Source organism: Lasioglossum baleicum, chromosome 18, assembly GCF_051020765.1.
Source record: "Lasioglossum baleicum chromosome 18, iyLasBale1, whole genome shotgun sequence".
In the NCBI taxonomy this organism is placed as follows: domain Eukaryota; kingdom Metazoa; phylum Arthropoda; class Insecta; order Hymenoptera; family Halictidae; genus Lasioglossum; species Lasioglossum baleicum.
Genome location: NC_134946.1, coordinates 3586368 through 3607538, shown reverse-complemented (window position 1 = coordinate 3607538; position 21171 = coordinate 3586368). Strand labels below are relative to the sequence as shown.

Sequence of the window (21171 nt, the reverse complement as noted above, 5' to 3'; positions counted from 1 at the left end):
AATATGTAAAGCAGACAATAATCATCAATTTAGGGAGCGCAAAAAACATCGTCTTTTCGGTTCGTTTCGTACGATACGAGGCAGGTACGATATGGTAATTTCGGGCGACATAAAAAAAGGTTGATTAAACGCAAGCTAATCAGCTTGTCGAAAGAGCACTTTTTCAACGATGATTAACGACCGTATCTCCGACGCGTGTTTACGCGTGCCAACGGTATATATATTCGGTAAAATCCGTGTCTGCACATCAAGTCCGCCGTGAAACGCAACTTCGTTCGCAAGTACATAACCTCGTTGTTGTTAACTACATACGTCAGCCAAGATGCAGAAGAGCATGCAGAAGAACATGTTCAACCAAACCCTCGAGGACATTTTGGAGAAGAACCTTCCGGAGAAGGAGCTGACTGAAGTGAAACGTCTCTTATACGGCCGTGAATTACAGTAAGATTTATCATTTTTCTATTCGTCTGTTAAAAAGTTGAATTGTCATTCCTAGATCAACTTTATATGCTATTTTCGATGCCGTTTGAACTATTTGCAACAAGTGGAAACATATGCAGATACATACATTGTTTCGGCGCCTTTGTGCGAATAGCGCTGTGGTCGTTGCCGCCAATGCTAACGCCCACGAAAATAATTTCACGCGTAATATTTTTAGATCGTGCGTGCACCAACAAAAAAGGCGAATGCATATATTTTCCGCAGAAAAACTATCCCTATAAATACCTTTCTTCCGTGGACATTGACACCGTGTTGAATGAGCCTCTACCAGCCTCTACCTCCACAGTGATTCTCATCGGAGAACGCTATATGTATGTAACTAGACTGTGGATGTTTATGCAATTTTCACTTTTTGTAGATGAATTTTAAGAAAAAGTGGAATATAAAATACAATCTTATTTCCAGTGTTAGTAGCCTTTACAGATCTCATCAAAATAAAAATTGTACTAAATTCTGTCGAATTTTATATTCCACCCTTTTTTGGAAATTTTCAGAAGCCATAAATGCGTAAAGATCCGCAGTCTAGCTATAACTCCTGCTGAAAAATTCAAATTCAAATTGCAATTCGAATTAGGCGTTCTGATAAACTTCCACCAGCTGTACACCAAACTGTACATTTCTTTTTATTCTCACGAATGATTCTTTATCGAAACGAATTATTCGAAGTTAGAAATTCAAAAAGTAAAGTCAAATAGTTCGGTTTTTCTAAATAGAAAATATTGTTTAAAAAATTTCTATAAAAATACAGTAAAAAAAAATTGTTAACATTCAAGAACTCAAAGCACGAAAGAATCTCGGTTAATATTCATTTTTTAACTATACAACTAACTACTCCTAACTACGTTCTATATTTAAATGACGACTAACGCTACGTGTACTTTCTCTTTCTGATGTATCGGGTGGTCCCGAAAAATGTTACTTAATATTCCCAGTAATTAAAAATGATGTTTTCATTGATTAGGTGCTTGGAACTTCCACAATGGACCGGAAAGACGGAATTGGACGTAAAAGGATACATGATGAGCGGCGGAGTGTCAGAACAATTACGCCCTCCTCGCATTGTCCGTGTTGGATTAATCCAAAACTCGATTGTTTCACCAACCACTGAGCCCCTGCAGAAACAAAGGCACATGCTTCACCAGAAAATCCAAAAATACGTCGACTACGCCGCTGTCTGCGGAGTTAACGTACTCTGCCTTCAGGAAGCCTGGGGTACGCGAATAAACAAAATCTCGAATTTTCCTAACCGAGAAAACAAAAGTTTCGCGACCCTTCTTTGTAATACGTATTATGGTTTGATACATCTGAAAAGCACAGGCACAATCACGTATTTTGCAGATAAATCATGCCACTTTAATCGGCTGACAGGCTCGTAGATTAGTCTTGAACTAATATGAGACAATCTGATAAGACTAGCCTGGTATTAATATCCTCTGATAGTGATACTAATTTCGTCCGGCAAAACGATGCATAGAAAATTGTTGTTTGTTGATGTAGTTTTCCAATGCATACAAATACTCGAATAGGAAATGTGAATGGATGTTTCCGTAATCAACAAGAGAGTCGGAAACTTATTTTTTACGGGACTAATATAGTAAACTTAGCGATCAAAAATTGTTTAAAATGACTGTGTATATGTACCTCCTGTGGTAGTAAGTATACAGTTTTCTTAAATAATTTTTTTGTGTGCGGGAACCCGAAACTGAACGGGATCTCGAAATATTTGGGATGAAATATCGCGTCTTTGTGTTCAGTGTTGTACTAAAGTTGGAATGTTTGGATTGCAGCTATGCCATTCGCTTTCTGCACAAGAGAGAAATACCCTTGGTGCGAGTTCGCCGAAGAAGTTGGAACCGGCCCAACAACGGTGTTGATGTCGGAGCTTGCCCAACGCCACGGCATGGTCATTATTTGTCCGATTTTGGAGAGAGACATCGAGAATGGTGAAACCATGTGGAACACGTCGGTGGTGATCGGCCCAGACGGAAAAGTCATTGGAAAGCAGAGGAAAAACCACATTCCACGCGTAGGCGACTTCAACGAGTCCACTTATTATATGGAGGGCAACACCGGACACCAGGTCTTCGACACTGTCTTTGGACGTATCGCCATCAACATCTGCTATGGACGTCACCATCCCCAGAACTGGATGATGTACGGTTTGAACGGTGCCGAGGTACGATCATTACTCTACAATCTATAAAATTGAAAGATGTTCCAAAAAATATCTATAGTCTGTCAGAGTAATATTGGGACACTTTTGTAAAAATGATCATTTCTTTTAATATTGGAATATTAATAATTTTCACTTGAATTTGTGCAGATTGTGTTCAATCCATCGGCAACCACCAGCCATACATCCGAGCCCCTGTGGCCCATTGAAGCCAGATGCGCCGCCATCGCCAACAGCTACTATACTTGCGCTATCAACCGCGTGGGAACCGAAATATTCCCCAACGAGTTCACATCTGGAGACGGTGCGCCAGCACACCATGACTTCGGTCACTTCTACGGATCCAGCTACATTACTGCTCCCGATGGCACCAGGACTCCCGGTCTGAGCCGCAGCAAGGACGGTCTGCTTGTCTGCGAAATGGATTTGAATCTCTGTCGTCAGATGAAGGATATGTGGTGTCTCAGAGTTAGTATTCTTGATCCTATCTCTAGTTCTGGTAGACTTTTCTTCGAGACTGTCTCTTCATGTGGTTCTCCTGTTTCAGATGACTCAGAGATTGGACATGTACGCAAAAGAACTTTCCGAGTACGTGGAGAAGAACATGAACTTGAACGAGAAAACAGAATAAGCTCATCCACATCATGGGAAAGCTTGGCAAAAGCTGTTCGAACAAGCTTTGCCATTGATTCTTTATACAGCAAAAAAATATGTAAAAGATATACAAATATATTTTTAATAATGCAATTTACCAGAGTTTTTGATAATTAAACCCTCCCCCAATGTAGGAATCGATTATCGTATAAACAATGATTTATTCAGTCATTTAAAAATGTTATAAATAGAATTTTGGAAAAGTGCGACTTAATGATAAGTCTATAAGTTACATCGTTTCGTTAAAACTCTTTTTACATACTTACAAATGTTGTGCTAGCTTATGTATAAGTAAATATTAATACATTGGAAATTAACTAGTCGAGCCGGCGTTCAATGTTGTATTATGTGTCTGCTTGCGGTAATGAAGCGCTTCTTGGTAAGCCTTCTTCACGGCTTTCCTGTCAGCAGGTTTCCGAGATTCGATCAACTTTGCCTCGTCCAATTCTTGCGATACTCCAAGTTTTTCTAGCTTTTCGCCTGGTAGCCATTGCCTGCAACGGTACACGGATTCATGAATTCCAACAAACTATAAAAACAACTTAACACGTTCGCGACCACCGTCACACATATATGTGACGTTCACAAACAGTAATACTTTTTTAAATGGAATGATGTATTCAGTTACGGAGAGAGTACTGTATTTAAGTATTTACAAGTGTATATAAACGACCCCTTGAAAAGGTCTGCCAATCCTATCGGTCTTGTTACGGGCTCCGCTCTCCGAAAAGAGTATAATTGTATATTGCGGGGGAATGAATTACCATGTCCGTTTGGTGTCGAAGAAGAGAACGAGAAATACTGGTTCCTTGTAATTGACTGCGAGCGCCAATACGTCATCGGGCGGGGCAGGTATCGGTACACCTTTGTGCACGGTACCTCTGGGCGTATTGGGGTCTATTATCAGAGCCGGATACCATGGATAACCACGGCATTTGGCCCATACAAGCTGCAGAGCTTCTAGTCCGTTGCTAGTCGTACTTTGTTTAGTCTCGACCTCTTTCTTTGCCTCGCTCGCCTCTTGTCTTTGTTCTTCCTCGTCAGGATCCGGAGTGGTAGATCTACTTGTCGAGCAACTACTGCAGCTCGACGATTGACTTTCACCTTCTCCCGCGTCGCTGTCCATTGTGCCGCTCCTATAATTATGCATCTCTCAATGTTACGGTAGATAATGCCTAACTAAATGCCGGAGCAAGCAATTCATTTTAGCCACATTGAACGAGCGATCCTTGCCAGCAAACAATGTCGTATCTACCTGTACACTTTAAAACTGTCGCTTTGTTTCTTCCTGTCATCCTCCATAACGAACATCTGATTGCTCCTACTCGCGCGAGCTCTGGCTTTGCGAGTGAATAGCACAGCTGTTCTCCTATTCACTCCTCCACCACCTATCTCTTTCTCTCCGAGCTGCAATTCTGCCTCTCCACGACTCCTATTAGCACGGTCCCTCTTTCTAGATTTAGATCCTGTTTGCTCGGATTCACTGACCGGATCCAATTCGGGATAATCCTTGCGAGCTTGATCTATCAGAGCGCCGCCTTGCTCTTTCATTTTGATACCAGCTCGGTAAAACATAGTATCTTTGCGATTGTATGCTAAACAATTGTTCACCATCAAGTTAAAGTCTGATTCGAAAGAGCCAATCGTGTCGTACTCCTGTCTTTCTATTTTGACCTAAAACGTTACAAAAATAAATATTATACGCATCGAAGCAACGAGTATTTTTTGTCGATATAAACAAGCACCTGCATGGTAGAAAGATCCATGGGATGCGTTACGATTTCCAAATAATCTGGAACTTCTTTTGTGTTCACTGGCTGCCCAAAAACGTCGTTCACGTCTTTCGCTTTAATTGCCTCCAACAGAGTGCGTAGAATACTTTCTAGTGGACGTAGTTCGAACCAGAGACATTTCTCCTTCCTGTAAAATTAAATATCCCTTAAGCTCTTATTCAAATATCTATGTATAAACTAAGTTTTATTTCGCTAAAATAATCTTACACTTTAAACAACTCTTTCTTCAACTTCTCACGCTTGCGAACCAATTCGCAGAGAAGTCGAGCACGTTCCAAATCTTGACGTAAACATTGCCAGTATTTAAGCTGACGATACAATTCTCCTCGCAATTCGCTATCTGGTGGTGGCGAAGAATGATCTCCAAGTGGCGGAGGTCTAGATTGTGGATGTGAACTCTGAAGTCTCCTAAGTAGAGGAACGCCGTTCCTATATTGACGTTTGAGAGTCCAGTACGCTATGAGACGCTGTATCAGTTGACTTTTCTTGGGCAACCCCTCGGCTAAACTGATGAATGTTACAAATATTTATAAGATACACACAGATTGATTAAAAGTATTGATAACTAGACTGCAGATTTCATGCATTTATGGCAACAATGAGTAGGTACAATTTAAAGCAATATTTATTTTCAACTTATTAAAATTATTGAAGTAAGAATGAATCTGGCTCCAGTCTAACTATAACTATTGAATTATTACCAAGCAATCTCCTTAATGCGCTCCGGTGGTATGGTCGGAATAGAAATGACAGGTGCAGAGGAGCTTTTTTTGTTTGCAATAGCTCTTCTTCTAGCATCTGCAGGGTTGGTGGATGGTTGGTAATCGGGTGGCGTGTGAGATTCACAGTAAGCTGTCTTTTGCACTAACATTGGTTCGCCGTTTGCAGGTTGTACCGTCCTCATACGCATACAGAGACCAGCTTGTTGTGCACAAGTTACATGAAACGCAGCATAGCAGTTGCTCTTGTGACATTGAATGCAAGCACCCGATCCTCTACGTTTGCAAACGCAACATGTCAGTCTCCATCTCGCGGCAGGTATACTTTCGATACTGTCTATAGGCTCCAGGAACACGGTGTTAGCAAATCTTACTTCTGGTATCCACAGAGCACATACGACATGTGCCCATGTAGCTGGACGATCGGTTTGTTTGAAAGCACCGCCTCTATTTGGGCATAGAACGCAATCAACAGCCCTTGAAGGACTCTGCAAGCATCTTCTACACAACCATTGCCCTTCAGGAATGTATGGTACACCGTAACAATCTTGATGTACAGCCAGATTGCACATATCGCAAAACAATATCGCATTACTGTTCTGACATTCTCCATCCATGCAGATACAACAAACAGCATCCTCGTCAGCTGCTACCCCTCCACCTCCATTAGTCTGCTGTTGAAAATACGATTCTTTTTCAAGTCTGTCCATTAATAATTCGAACGTATCAGGCTCTAACGGTGGAGTCAGTCCCGACGCTAATCGTCTCTCGTTGACTATGGACAGCCATGCAGTATCTTCCTCATCCAAATCATATTCAACTTCACCTGCAAGAGTTTCAATCAGCCTTAGGATTATTGGCTTAATCATAACTATACGAATTTAGTACGATTTTTATTTATTTTGGTATACGTCCTTAAAATTTGTCTACAAAAATTGGAAATACAAATAGTAAACTTACCATCAAGTTCTTCTCCGCTACGTTCCATGAACCTAATGTAGGAATTAGGAAGCGGTTCTGCTTCTCCTAATTGTTGTTCGTATCCATCCAATTCTTTTACCATTGCAACCGGTAAACTACTAAGCACATTCTTCTCGTCTTTCTCTTTCTCGAGTAAACCTTTCGGTGTTGCACTTTTATCATCGAATCCATTCTCTTCCAAGGAAATGATCGGTACAGAATCTGAGATACCAATTTTGAATGTTTTGTATATATCTTCTCCAATTGGATTTACCTTCGTAAACATAAACAAAAATGTTAAATTTCATTAACATGGTACGACTTAGAGTATCGGATTCAGAATTTGTATGCAACAGAGCTTATACTAAGAATAAATTACAGGTAAATATTTGTATTGTAAAATATCATACCAAAACAAATTTCGATGTTTCCTGCGTATTTAACGGTTCGATATTCGAAGGACTATCGTTATTAATACCACTCACTCTGTTTCTACCCTTCTTTTTATTCGACTGTGAAGTGTTCATCTTCTTGGTATTCGTTAATTCGTTTATTGTTTATCGTAAACAAGCAACGTGGTTATATCACTCTCACTTTATTTTCGAATCTCCCTTACATATGTTTCGCATTGTCAAAATGTGTCGTTGAACTCGCATTCACGTCGGATATTAGTGTCGAACAACTAATAGGCCTAGTCATTTTTTTCAGTTTACTTCTATGTAAGTTGGGAAAGTTTGCGTCCGCCTCCAATGAACACGGAGAGGAAAGGTGAGGAAAGGGAAAGGCTTGTAAACGTTTGAACAAATTAGTTAACCAATTTGAGCGGCAAACGTAACGTGCATTGACATGTTAGTACAGCGCACCTTGCGTACCTGCCGCGAAAACTGCTTTCTGATTGGTGGATTGCGATGATCGAAATTCTAATAATAATGTACATTGATTTTGCAAATATATTCATAAAAGGCTAAACAGATTATACGTTTAGATTATTTGTATTTATTTCAAAGAAGTATCACAATAATACATTTCGAAAAAATTGTGAATCTGCCTTTAGACGACATAACCATTAAACTAGGAAGAAATGTTTGAAATTTCTATTTGAATTATGTATTTTCACAGTGGGAATGAAAACATCAATGGTAAAGTTCGCTTTAATTCGTTAGAATTGCGATTCGATGGGATAAAAATTTTTTAATTAATTATCGGAATTCCCAAGTGGAGAGTTCGACGGAATATAGTTTCCATGTGAAAAAAGACACTATTTATTTCTTTGGTTCGATACGCAATGTGATGTATATAATTTTCGAATTGGAAACGAATTGGAAAGATTGAAATGGGCAACGAGAAACAATCGCGTCTCGTTCGTGATTTATTAGACGATTGGGCGATCGTTTTCGAAAATTTCCGAGGCATTTCCCTAAAAAGTGGTGCCGCCTAGTGGTAAAGGGTGTTTGTAGAGTTGACGGTTCCCGTTGAAGCTTGTCGACCCTGGTTCCGAGTGGTTCGCGTGCGGAGTGGGGGAGGGTAAGAGATCTAACTTTACACCAGTCATCGGCAGTATTTGTTCCTGTGCCCGCAGCTTTGGTCGTCGTATCTCGTAATCGAAAGTTTTCGTGCGAGGACTTAGTTTACGAGATAACCGATATCTGTGTATTTGTGAGAAGTGCGGGCAGCGTCAGCAGCAGCTGGAATCGACTGGATATTGCTATAACGAGGCTGCTCAATGCTTCGCTGAGAATTATGTCGGATACTGGCGCAGGATTACGATCGGTCACACGTCAAGTCAGCTGACATATTGCGCCCTGCTACACCGCAACAGCTCTTGGTAAGTGTCGCAATCGGTCTGCCCGCTCCTCAATCACGACTATTTTTATCTAATACCCATGAAATACGTGCACGCCTAACCCGTACACCTGATCTAATGGGCCGTTTCGCGAAAAATGCTAGGAGAATCTAAGCCGCCTCTCTTTGTCCCCGTGTTCCCTCTTCAAAGGGGGGGGCCCACCGATTATATTCCCTTCTCTTATCCCGTCCCCTTTCCATTGATAACAAAGATGTCCGCGCGCGTTCTACGTAGTGTACCAACCATTTACCACCGCGGGACAAAGGGAACAAACGACGCAATATCTGACCAAGTGCGTATACTCTCAAGGATGGAAGCCATGTCTCTGGTGTGTCCGTCCTGTTTCTTCGTGCTCTTTGACTGCGTGCATGTGTGGCCGTGTCCGCACGACGACGGCTGCGCTGATACAATTCAAGCGCAAATGCACACTTATGCGTTTATCCTCTCCTCTTCTATCCCCGTTCCCCCGCCCCGCGGTTTTCATACCCCCTTCCTCGATGCCCGCATCCGCACTGGTCTTAAATCCCCTCCCTTCAGCCCTTCGTGCGCTCTCCCTGGGCTAGCGACGGCCAGTTTTTACACGGGGGCGCCCTAAAACTTCTCTAATTACCGAATAGAATTCCGCGTTTGCTCCTTTCGATAGTCTCTCGACGTTACATGAAAAAGTTAAAAAAAGAAAAACTGTCAAAGGGAAACGATTTTTTAATTGAATCTCAAAAGAATCCCCCCGAGTAGTTTTCCCGAACTTTGATCGACACGCAATTCTCGAATTTCGAGATCGCGTTAAGTAGTCCCGTTTACAGCCGAGAGAAGCGACTCACTCTCTCAGGTTGTTCGTTTTCGTGTTCGCCGCCGCGTTTGCTCAGTCGGATGCGGTCTCGTATGGAAGATGGAGAGGAGAGACGATCGTAACTCCTTGCGGAGTCTCTTGTGCGATAGAACTTCTCGTAGGCGGCATGCATATCGACGAGACTAAAATCGAACGTACACACGACCACGGGACGAAGGGCGTCCCGCGGAACAGAGGAGAGAAGTCGATGTCGTCGGTTGTATTCAATCGGATCTCGAACTACACTGTGTAACAAGAAGATAGCGCATCTTTGAATTTTTTAAAGTTTTGTAAGAAAAAGAATATTCAATTCGACATAACTTTACAGAATGCAAATGTATATTCTGGAGCATGTAAACAGGACTAAATGATAACACAAAATCTACGCTTCTCAGTTATACGTAAGCTAACCGCAAGTATCCAACATGGAATATAGTTAATAAAATATATAATAACATTCTATGCTTTATATTTGTTAGAAACGACAATAGATTAATAAAATGAGCCATAGAAAGCGCTTGTCAAATATGTACCATATCGAAACTAAACAATGAACAGTGGCGCAAACATCAAAAGTCACAAATAGAAGTTGTCAAATTGTGATTTATCAAAAGGCCCAGAAAATGATGGAGAAAAGAGTTCTGCAGGTTTGCAGATCCTATCTGCTCATGGAAAACTAGCAATAATAAGAACAACATGAAGTTTGATGGTGATTAAGAGACAAATTATACACAACATTGACATGGATACTGATACGAGGAACATGAGACCAGTTTAAGAAAAAGTATAAGCACTGTGCAAGGAGAAAATTGCAGAAGAGTTTGTATACGAATGAGCAACATCTAAACAATCGTATGTAGTTTGCAGCAAAGCATCTATTCACGAAGAAAAGATGCTGAAAAGTTAAATGTACGAACGAGAAAAGATTCAATGTATAATCTGTTAGATGAACCTGATAATCTTAATTATTATTATCACGATTTCAGATAGAAGCAGCAAATTTTGCGCTGTCACCAAATGGAAGGTGGCGGCGTAATGATTTGCTATTACAGGGAAAAATGGATATAAAATAGATTGTTGGAAAAATAAATGAATAGACTGCAGATCTCTGCGCGAAAGAAAAATTGTCCAGATCAACTATAATGAACAGAAGTTTCATAAAAGTGTATTTCTTCCTCTAACAATAATCCTAATGTCTTTACAGTTTTGTTTTTGACTGATCGATTTTTGTCGTTGGCGCATAAAATCCGCAATCTATTGATCAACAACCACTGTATATGTTATTAAACGTATATTGAAATAGCGTGTAGAAAGAAATGTCGGTTGCAATACGAGGAAGTGAATGAAAATCATTGTAAATCTTAATGTGTGCTATCATTTTGTCGCACAGTGTACGGCGGTTGGCTGCCGCTGGATTGTTTGTTAACGACGCGAGGTTAACGCGTGTAACCCTGCCTCTCTTGGTGTATGAAAACACTAATAGACTGTACACGCGAGCGCGAGCGCGTGTGCGTCAAAGCTGTGCCGAACGCAATAGTCGCGCTCGCGAAAGAAACGATTAGCAGGTTGACGCATGTACACGCGTAGATTAGAACCCTAGCCACACCTCGCTTTCTTCCGCTGGCTGGCTGATGTGTCCCGTAAAATGGTTACATATACAATTACCGGCGGAGAAATAACTTTGGGTATCGCGTGATGATGCTTTCTTGAGAATTTTACTGCCGATCGTGGTCGGTAGCGTGTGCGCGCTGTTGCTCGCTCACGCGTGCGCGCTCGTTCGTTCGCTCGCTCGCGTTCTCTTTTACGTCAATGAAAGTATTAAGAGCCTTATATTTTTCCTTTCGCTCGGTCTTGAATCTAGCCACACGAGAGTCAGCAATTAACCTGTATATGTGTGTCTGTGTGTGTGTTTTGTATATTGTTCTTCTCCGAGGACGAGTCAACCGAGTCCGCTTATCATTGAAAAACGGACGCGTTTGAAAATCACGAATAACGTACGTCATGCTCGCTGTGCAGATATATCCCTACCACGTGTCCACGTGCCGCCTTAGCACTGTACAATGTCTAAAAATTACTCCCAACCGTATAATATACATAGAAAATATCATATGCGCGTTTCGAACGATTGTTTGTGTGCTGCGAAGAAGTATCTCTACGGTCGGTATCTCCGCGAGAGACAATTTTATAATTTTGCCCGTTAGAATCCGGCGAAGGTTGCGCGTATTATCGTGGGACACCGACGGTTACAAGCACACGAGGTAAACAAACAAATCGTAGGCGAATTATTATATACATAGTTGTCGATAGGTTTGCTTCGAAAAAATTTATACCATTTCGGAAATTCTCTCTTTCCCGCGCTCTCTCTCGTGTAACACTTTGTTTTGATCGAAACGGAGTCTCGTCGATTAGCTCTTCGAACGTTCGTCTCCGGTTCAAATAGAAGGTTATGAATCTTATATTTTTTTTCTTATCGTTTCTATTCGATTACCCGGAGTTGCACGATCTTGCATCAGAAAATTATTTTCGACCAGCATAGAGACTATTTAGCACGGTCGTGGATGGAAAAGGTCGCAAACATGTTTCCTTGTTCCGAACAAAAGCGGCCCGATAAGTAAACGGGAAGTGCCGAGCGTGTCATTGTTATCCAGACGAGAATGAGTCAAACGTGGGCAATCGCAGTTAGAATCGTCGGGGACATTTTCAGTACGTTTCGAGAATCTGCTCGTGGCCTGTATCTGTATAGTCACCGCTGACGTTGATTGAACCTAGCTCTAGTTACTTTCCGTTGGAGAGTTTATGTAGACCATTTGCGTTCACTTAACCTTTTACTTTTCACTGAACAATGTCCATGTGCGGCCTCTGCCATGTTGTTAGTTGAAGATTTCGCGCATCGAAAGGATACAAGGGAATTAAAGGTACCGATTTGGATACTTTACAGCTGATTCTAGCGTAGGATAACATTCGAATAGAACCTGCAAATGTTCCGGTGGCATTTAAAGGTTTTTCGGGCGGATAGTTGAACAGTGCTAGGGATATGACGTGTACGCTTTTAAAGGAATTGTGATGACGTCTAAGTTTATAGGGCGATGATGATGCATAGTTTCGGACACGATAACGCAATTTCATAAGGATAATACGGTGTTTGCGAAAAGAGAGGAAGTCGAAAATATTTGTAGTTATGGGTAGAAGTAAATACACTACAAAAATAACCTTCCTTATATACCGGGTGGGCTACAAATAGAGAAATAGAATCTCGTAATTTGCTCGAACCAATTTCCTAAACCAATAATTGCAAATCGAACACGTGTCGAAATATCGACGAAGATGGTCATAGATTTAAAATCTTCGAGTGCCACGTGACTAATCTAAGAGGAAGTGGCGGGAATAGTAGATAAAATGCCTCGAGAATGTTCGAAAACGTATGTCACAGAAATTTTTATCAGGTTGCTTACGGAAATGAAAGTTTTTTTGGGTCATTCGTCACGCGTGTGCGTCTTATTTAATCATTAATACATTAAACAGTTGATAACCCCGTTTCCCGCGAGATCCTTTTGATATCTTAGAAACGTCGAATTCGCCGATGACGTATTTTCATGTGTATACCGAATTCCATGAAGCTCGAATTCGTGTTCGAGGTTTTCGTGCAGAGTCCGGACAATGTAAAATACCCGTTGCGCAATTATTAAGAATACAATTTATTTATGTTATGTGTTAACGGCGAACAACTTTGTACGTCACGTGGGCGCATTGTTAATTTTGATACACGGCTATCTAGCCGTTAGATGTTTATTGCACGATTGCAATTCGACGAGCGACTAATATTAGAGCTCAAGATCGTTCGTAATTGTACGTCAATGGCGAGTTAATTTCACTGATCCCTTTAAACTTACGTCTGATCGTTGCACCATCACAGGACAAAATGTTTCTCCCAACTGTTCCGATCTATCGAACTCGAATCGGCGTCTTTATTCATTACTCAATGTAATTCATCAACTAATTTTTCTTTGTTTTTTTCTCTATTGTTTGAACAAAAACTGTATCCTCGAACAGGTATAAATGAATAAAGGACATTTTATTTGATCGAACTTTTAATATGTTTATCGACACGTGTCCCATCGAAGCGACGTTACCGTCTGTCAGTAAATTTAATGATGATTGATTAGGAGGGGAAAAAAAGAGCTCGAGAATTTTATCTCGTGCGCAATGGGAACTGAAAATGAATCAACCGATCGGTGACTAAAGGGAAATTTCTCTTCCGCCAACCGCATTTCTTTTCCCGCAAATTGCCCCCACCCCTTCCCGCGATTCGAGTTTGATTTGGTTCTCAATTACTGGCCTGTGACGTCATTCCTGGTCTGAACTAACGGATTTAAATCCCGTTCATTTCGTTCTTTGGCCCTTTCACTGCCGGGATTTCACCGAATCGAGACACAGAACGCAGTTAATTACTTATTTATTGGAAACGAACCCTCGTATATATGTATATCGAGCACTTCCTCGCCTCGTGTGTTTTGTTTAAAGCGTTCAGAGCAACAGGTTCGATAGCCGTTATCGAAGGAAAAACTGATTCTCCACGAGGCGAATAATTAAATGCGCACGTATACACGTAAACGTACGTTACACAATTATGGATGGTAAAGGAGTGGTTGTTAATTGTTCGACAATCCATTTCTGACAATGAGTAACGTTCTAAGACGGTGAAAATGTAAACGCGACTTTAGTCCTTAGGAGAGACGCGCACCGTTTCGCGGCGCGTGTTGTATCAATAAACAGAGAGAAAAAGAAACATTCGTGGAACAAAGAAAACAGCCTTTTTCCTTCTTCTTTTACTTCATCTGTCGGCACGCATCAAACAGCATGTAGTTTTGATTTTATTCCGTCACGTAGCTATAGCACTCGACGCGACATCTGGCGGTTCATTTGAAAGATACAGTACGTGTCGCCATGTAACGTTAGAGTATTATTAGACAGTTATAGAAAACCTGTGTAAATTTTCCATTTCCCAAGAATTTTATCGTATTGTCCCATCGTACAAAGATAATTGCGTAATTGTCGGAAAGCGCGTGACAAATTAGAGCTCTGGTTTTTGGCGTGTTGACGCGGGAAATAAAAACTACGTTACTGAGTAAATATTTAAAAAATATGTATATTTAAAATTCGATATACGTATTTACAGAAACTGTGTCAATTATTCGGGGCATCTGGGGTAAGATACACCTGCTTTACTAATTGAATCGTGTCTTCGACAGAGTCGAACTAACTTGAAAGTTCAAATTCGGAATGTCACACATTGCGATATTCGGCAATTCAGCGGGAGAAGTGTCTTTTTTCAAACTGCATTTTATTAGCCTCTCAAATCTTCGTAATAATTAACTTTTATTACTAAAAGAACCAATTTAAATTCATTGGAAAATTATTTGTACGATTAGACCACGAATTTTTATGCAAAACGAAAATTACATGCATTAATTGCAAGATAAAGAAAGAGCTACATCATACCAGCATTTTTAAATTGTTCAAATGTTTTTGCTGTTTTGCATTTGCATTTTAGGCATAACCGCAGTTTAGTTATGTATACATTTACATAGCTATTATATGATCGCGATTCTAAGTGAACGTAGATAGTGAACTCGTCCTATTATTCGATGTACGTATAAATGTGGAACAATTAAAAAAATCTATCACCAAAATTCAATGAAATACATGCTTTTTATTAATAGAAAATCGAATCACGGAATCATTGAAAATTGATATTACTTCGATAAAATAATTTCCGTCCAGCTAGACGTCTAAAATATCACATTGTGCGTCACTCATAATCGCCGGACGTTCTGACACCGTCGCACAAGTCCCGTTTCCATGAGATAGAAAACAGAATTCTATTTCGTTTATTTAATAAGTCGATGTAACGTAGTTTGCTAATTGAAAGCTGTATACGATTCGAGCCGTGCCCTAACCTCAACGCGGCGAGCAGTCGCGGTGTGTGTCTCTGTGTGTCGCAGTCGGTTGCGCGTCCGCCCAAAGGCAGCACATCCGCGGCGATCGCCATCATGAAAACATTCGGCCGTCGTCGTCGTTATCGTTGTTTCTCCTCCGTCCTTGCAGGTTCCTCGGATTGAAGTAATATCGAGCGCTCGAGCGCGAAGTTGCACACAAAGAGCGAGAGAGAAAGAGAGAGACTGCGAAAGCGAGCACACGGGCGCGCGCGAGAGAAAGAAACAGAGAAAGGGAGAGCTATTTGGTAACGTTTCGTTTTAGCTTGCTGCGAAGAGCATCGGGAGACAAAGCGAACGCGCGCATTTAGTGGCCACAGGCGAATTGCGCCGAGAGATTCACGAAACCCGGGGCTTGAAGGAGAGACTCTCCCCGAGCGACGGCTCTTGGGCTATCGATGGCACGTCGTCTAACGTCGCGATAAGGATACACACACGGGGAACCCACTTAAATGCCTCGAACCAATTCTTACTCCATGTTGTGCATTGGTTGCGACACGACTGCGTGTTGGAAAGTGAGTAATATCACGTTTCCCGATCACGCCTCTCTGCGATGGCACTTTATCGTGTTCGAACGGGAAAATCGAGTCGGTTGTGAGTCGATGATACCGTCGCGCTCGAAATTCCCCCGTTGCCCGTGCAGATTTCTTCTTTCTATCCTCGTCTTTCTGACTTCTTTCCCTTTTTTTTCTCTCGCACTTTCTACCCCCGTCCTCTGTTTTCTGTTTCTCTCTCTCTCCTCGTTCCCGATTCTCCCCGAGAGCTTTACTTGCCCTTGGAGGAATCACTCGCAACGACCAGCACGAGGGGAACGGCCCTTGCTTTGTGATAATCGTTGTGCCGCTGACGATTTCTAATTCTCTGTGTTGTTGATTGTCTTCCGTGTGTGTGTCTGTGTGCGTGTTTTTGCACCAGTGAAAAATTCGATACGAGATCTCCTGTGCGCTTATTTGGTTACTCCTTTTTTCTCCTTTCTGTACCACGGTCACTCGCGTTTCCATATACACAATTGTATCTATCGTTTTTGGTGTAATGATATTGGTCGAACGGACTGCTTTCGTTGTGTTTAAACAGCTAGTGACAACTCGTATCCCAACAGAAATAAAACGTGAGCAACTATATGAAACTATATTTATGATCCTTCGCTAGAAGGAGCCCGCAACAACAACAAAAGCTTTGCACCACAGTTCGCTGTGTTCTCTATTGTCTTTCTGGAAACTGTAGAACCATTTCGTTAGTTCATTCAACTCAGATTTGCCAAAGCGTGATTCTTCTCAAAGATTTCACTTTCCTTCTGTCAAAACATGCTTACGGTTGTTGGTCGCTTGTATAATTGTCTTTTAAACATCTTTGCTGTACACACGTTGCACAGATGATACTATATATGTATACATACATATATATACATATATATAGGACAAGACGAAATAATTGCTTTCATTGTTCAATTACTTGATCATTTAATGATTTTTCTTCTTTTAAATCGCACAAATTATAGCTGTTATTTTTGTCACTATATACATATATGTATGTGGTATACACGATATGTACAGTATGAGCAAATTATACATAGATTGAATATGAACAAATGTTTGTTTTTCTCTTGCCTGGGATACTAAGACAGACAATTAATTTCGATAGGTGAATATATGGTGACACGCGGTCGTGAAGGAGCAACCAGAGAGCGAGCTGTGGCAAGAGACACTTACTTATCCCTTATTTAGCTGACTGCAACTACTCGGTGCATTCGTCGAGTGATTGCAAATAATAAAGGAACAAGGACTTGTTTAATCGCAAAAGTTCTGCCGGGATAAACGGAAGAAATGGAACGAGAGTCTAATCCAATGCAAGCTCTGTGCCGCAGCGGCTGTGGATTTTATGGCTCGCCAGCCACAGATGGCCTTTGTTCTCTGTGTTACAAAGAAAACCTAAAAAAGAAGCAGCAACCTCCTGTGTCAGCTGCCACTGTACAGACATCGCAGACCGTCTCTGGTAACGCTGGCACGTTGCAAGGCGGTTTCGGTAGTCCAGCAGCTACGGGAACTACAGCCCAACCTACCATTCCTACTATACCTCAACCAACGACAGATCTGCCCAACCCCAAAGAAGTAAGTCTCGTCAATCTTCATGTTTTTCCATTTGTTATCTTAACACCTTGCACTTTTTTGTACCTCATAATTTCTTAGAAGATAAAGAAAACGTATATATATATATATCTATTGTATACCTGTATGTTCTTAAAAAAAAAGTAATAGGAGCTTCTAATTTCATGTATTACACGATAATTTGGAAACTGCTAAGTCAGACTAATGTTTTCAGTTTTCATTCAAACTAATTGAGGTTTAATAGGTGTGTGTGAAATTATCAATGAATTTGTCAGACAGAGAAACAATCATAGAGGAAAAATAACATCATCCTGTACTGCTGTCTGAACAGCAGCCTTAAATTTTAAGTAGTATTAGCATGAGAAAACTCGGTAGTGGGAGTAGCAGTTTTAGAGGCTTCATAGCATTGTGAAAAGCAGTTCTAGCTGAGGAAAAATTTAAAAAATGCTAAAGATATTCGAACTAATTTAAATAAATATTGATGAAAGTCTGGTTACTAATGATGCTGTCTTTTTTCGACAGATAAACAGGGAAGATCAGGAAAGCGAAGTAGGCGTAAGCAGTGGAGCAGTAGCAGAAGGTTCAGTGAGTAGCGGGGACGCAGATGACTGCTTTGACGGCAAAGAGACTGACAAAGAATCTAAGAAGAAGAAAAATCGTTGCGCAGTGTGTCGCAAAAAAGTTGGTTTGACCGGTAGGTGAACATCATGACTATAAATCATCCTAGCTGTCCTATATAATCCTATGTAAACTTCTCAATTTCATTCTAGGATTCGAGTGCCGTTGTGGAGGACTGTTCTGCTCTGTGCATCGATACAGTGACAAGCACGACTGCAAGTTTGATTACAGAGAAATGGGCGCTCAAGAAATTCGGCGCAACAATCCAGTTGTTGTTGGTGAAAAAGTGCAAAAAATTTGAACTATTTAGTGCGTAGTCGTTGGGAAAATGGTTATATAACTATATAAACAAACAGAATATAAAACGGAGAAAACGAGATAAATTATCTGGCAGCTGATTGCACGTCGAGGGGCGAAACGGGTGAATGCGAGTTCATGTACGAAAGAGAGAGACGCGGAAATACGTGTGCGTGTGTGTGTGAGTGAGACGTCGAGAGAAAGATGAATTAGCGCGAGAATGCAAGGGAACGACTTAACACATATGAGAGAAAGAGCGCGAGAGAGAGGAAAGGGAGAGAGTGAGTAGTAAAATTGGTTTGTAACACACGGTATATATATATACGCGGTTAGGGAAACGAGGAAATAATTGAAATTTTCGAAGAAACGGATTACGAAACGAGTTTAACAAAAATATGATAGAACAAATGAATATTTAGAGTGCGTGCTGCCGCGTGTACGAATGCTTCGAAAAAATCGGATGCCAGTGCCATGTCAGTTTGTCATCTTATCGAGAGTTTTAATCGAGAATATATTTGGTTCTAACTGCTGCCAGCTTACTACACTACTATTACCTATTATTATGTACAACTATTACGGTTTATTATTATTCTATATTATGTTTATTAATTTACTTAAACGCAAAATTCACATACGAGATGAAAGCGAGATATAGGGGAAAGAGAGTGAGCGAGCAAACGAGAGAGAGAGAGAGAGATAGAGAAAAAGTGAGAGTGTGAGAGTGAGAGAAAGGAATAAAAATGTTTGTTTTCAAACTGAACGAACCTCACGAATTCTTGGTGCGGTCAGTCTGTCCGAGACGTCTCATCGGGAGTTGCGGTTTTTTGAGTCGTGAAAGCAGAACAAAAATTTTATATAAATACCATTTCTGTTTGGTTTCGTAAAATATCAAAACTTACAAAAGTTTAAAAAAATAATAAAAAAGGGAATGTTGCTTAGGTAGTGGCTGACGTTGATGGGTGATCACAATCCTAGGTTAACGATTAGTCTAATAATTATTAAGTATATTAGTCTATTGATTCATAAATAATGCAATGAACTATAAGTAGTACTGTGTGTTTATGTCCAATTTCACGTGAATATAACCAGCATTATTCCTCATTAAATATGTTTCAAACTATATTGCAAATCATTATTTACGCCGTGTTCACGAATCTCCGCTAAACGAATGGGAAAAACTAAACAACTGTGAAGTACCTTGTTCTCTGTATATTTACTAAAAACGGTTTCAGTAGTGGATCAGTTCGAATCAGAGCTGTGTTGTTGAACCGAATCGGTTTTCTCGATTTTTCTTCTTTTTTCCCTTCTTACGTGTATAATCGTACGTTTAGAAGTGTGCGCGCCAGAGACACAGAGAGAATGAAAGGATGAAAGAGAGAGAGAGAGAGAGAGAATAATATTGGTGCTAGTTTCGCTTGTACCACGTGCAAACTGAAGACACGATCAAACGTCTTAAAAAAATAGAAAACGGCCAGCCTGAGAAAAATGTTTAAAAGAGAGAGGCCCCTCGACGAAGGGACGACTATCGCCCTCCACGTTAGAGCGATTATTACTTTTTCTTCGAGATAATTGAGACATATTTCTCCGTCTGTTTTTTAACCATTTTCTTCCGTGTTGCAATATACACAGTTTCAGTTTTCGCCCAGCGTGTCCGAAAACTTTTTAATTAGGGCTCGTAGAGAAAAAAAACACGTGAGAGAAAGAGAATATGAAAGAATGTATGTGCGTGCGTGTGCAGTTGCCGCGGTTAGGTTGTTTTGAGTTTTCACGAGTCATTTCTGTTGAGAGAACAAGAGAGAGAGAGAGAGAGAGAGAGCGTGGAGAAAGAAAAATTAAACTAACAAGGGAAGAAGTCTCGTGCGAAGCGTGAAACGAAACCGCTTTGTGGTTGCTGATGTACTTTTCGTTTTCATATTTTTCTTTTGGCCTTTTTCGACAAGGGACAAAATCAATATACTGCTTTCTTCGTTAGAGACGGTGTGAATAGAAAATCCGATAGTCGTCACTGGGCCTTTAGCAAATCTTTAATGGAGGGAGAGAAAGCAAGCGAGAGAGAGTGGGAGAGAAAGAGAAAAGAAAGACAGAGTGACACAGAGAGCGAGAGAGGGTGTGTAAAAAGGGAGAGAAAGAGAGAGACGAAAAACACCGCGCCGAAAAATCTTATATCATCGCACGTTTTTCGCTGTCTTCAAGAGATACTTGCGTTTTCTTTCTTTCTTTATTATTATTATTATTATTAATATTATTATTATTTTTTAAACGAGTATATCGATCCTTCGCCCTTTTGAACTTGCGTGTGACAGCCGATAGCGACAATTAACAAAAAAAGAGTAAAACGAGAAGTCTCTGATGAAACACAAAAGAAAAAAGTACTGTATCGAATTACGTTATAGAATAAAGTAAATCGTTCTTATTTCAGTATCACACGTTATCGATGCTCCTCTATATATATATATATATATATAAATAATATATATATTATATAAATATATATTTTTTTTTCTTTAGTGAAAATTGTACATTATCCGTCGGAGAGAGAGCGAGAGCGAGAGAGAGAGATAGACAAGTAAAAAAAGAAAAGAAAGGAAAAGAGAAATAATGGGGGACAAAAAAGAAACAGCCAGCGAGAAGTTCGAAGTTTCGGAATGACAAATGACTTCGGTCGTGCCCGGCGTTATGATGACTC

At 40.6% G+C, this 21171-nt stretch overlaps 3 protein-coding genes across 6 annotated transcripts; 2 read left to right on the top strand and 1 right to left on the bottom strand.

Moving 5' to 3' along the window:
• The first annotated feature begins 234 nt into the window (after positions 1-234).
• On the top strand, positions 235-3421 carry Pyd3 (beta-ureidopropionase pyd3). The gene is made up of 5 exons (XM_076443125.1): positions 235-441; positions 1463-1713; positions 2289-2677; positions 2825-3142; positions 3222-3421. Exons 1-5 carry the CDS (start codon positions 323-325, stop codon positions 3303-3305), a joined length of 1161 nt encoding a protein of 386 aa, XP_076299240.1. The 5' UTR covers positions 235-322; the 3' UTR covers positions 3306-3421.
• A 54-nt stretch (positions 3422-3475) lies between these two features.
• Positions 3476-7743, bottom strand: Br140 (bromodomain-containing protein 140). Its single transcript, XM_076443122.1, has 8 exons — positions 7211-7743; positions 6801-7074; positions 5823-6666; positions 5329-5628; positions 5074-5248; positions 4584-5002; positions 4093-4464; positions 3476-3822 (listed from the first exon to the last, which is right to left on the bottom strand). Exons 1-8 carry the CDS (start codon positions 7325-7327, stop codon positions 3642-3644), a joined length of 2682 nt encoding a protein of 893 aa, XP_076299237.1. The 5' UTR covers positions 7328-7743; the 3' UTR covers positions 3476-3641.
• A 579-nt stretch (positions 7744-8322) lies between these two features.
• Drn (zinc finger AN1-type doctor no) lies at positions 8323-20898 on the top strand. Of its 4 annotated transcripts, XM_076443132.1 has the most exons (5): positions 8323-8625; positions 15731-15980; positions 17107-17573; positions 18093-18264; positions 18341-20898. In XM_076443132.1, the coding sequence occupies exons 3-5, from the start codon at positions 17289-17291 to the stop codon at positions 18487-18489; spliced, it is 606 nt and encodes a 201-aa protein (XP_076299247.1). In that variant the 5' UTR covers positions 8323-8625; positions 15731-15980; positions 17107-17288; the 3' UTR covers positions 18490-20898. The 4 variants fall into 4 exon arrangements, with proteins under 4 accessions (XP_076299247.1, XP_076299245.1, XP_076299246.1 ...); XM_076443130.1 differs by lacking the exon at positions 15731-15980; XM_076443131.1 differs by lacking the exon at positions 8323-8625 and having other exon boundaries at positions 12409-15980.
• The last annotated feature ends 273 nt before the right edge of the window (positions 20899-21171 follow it).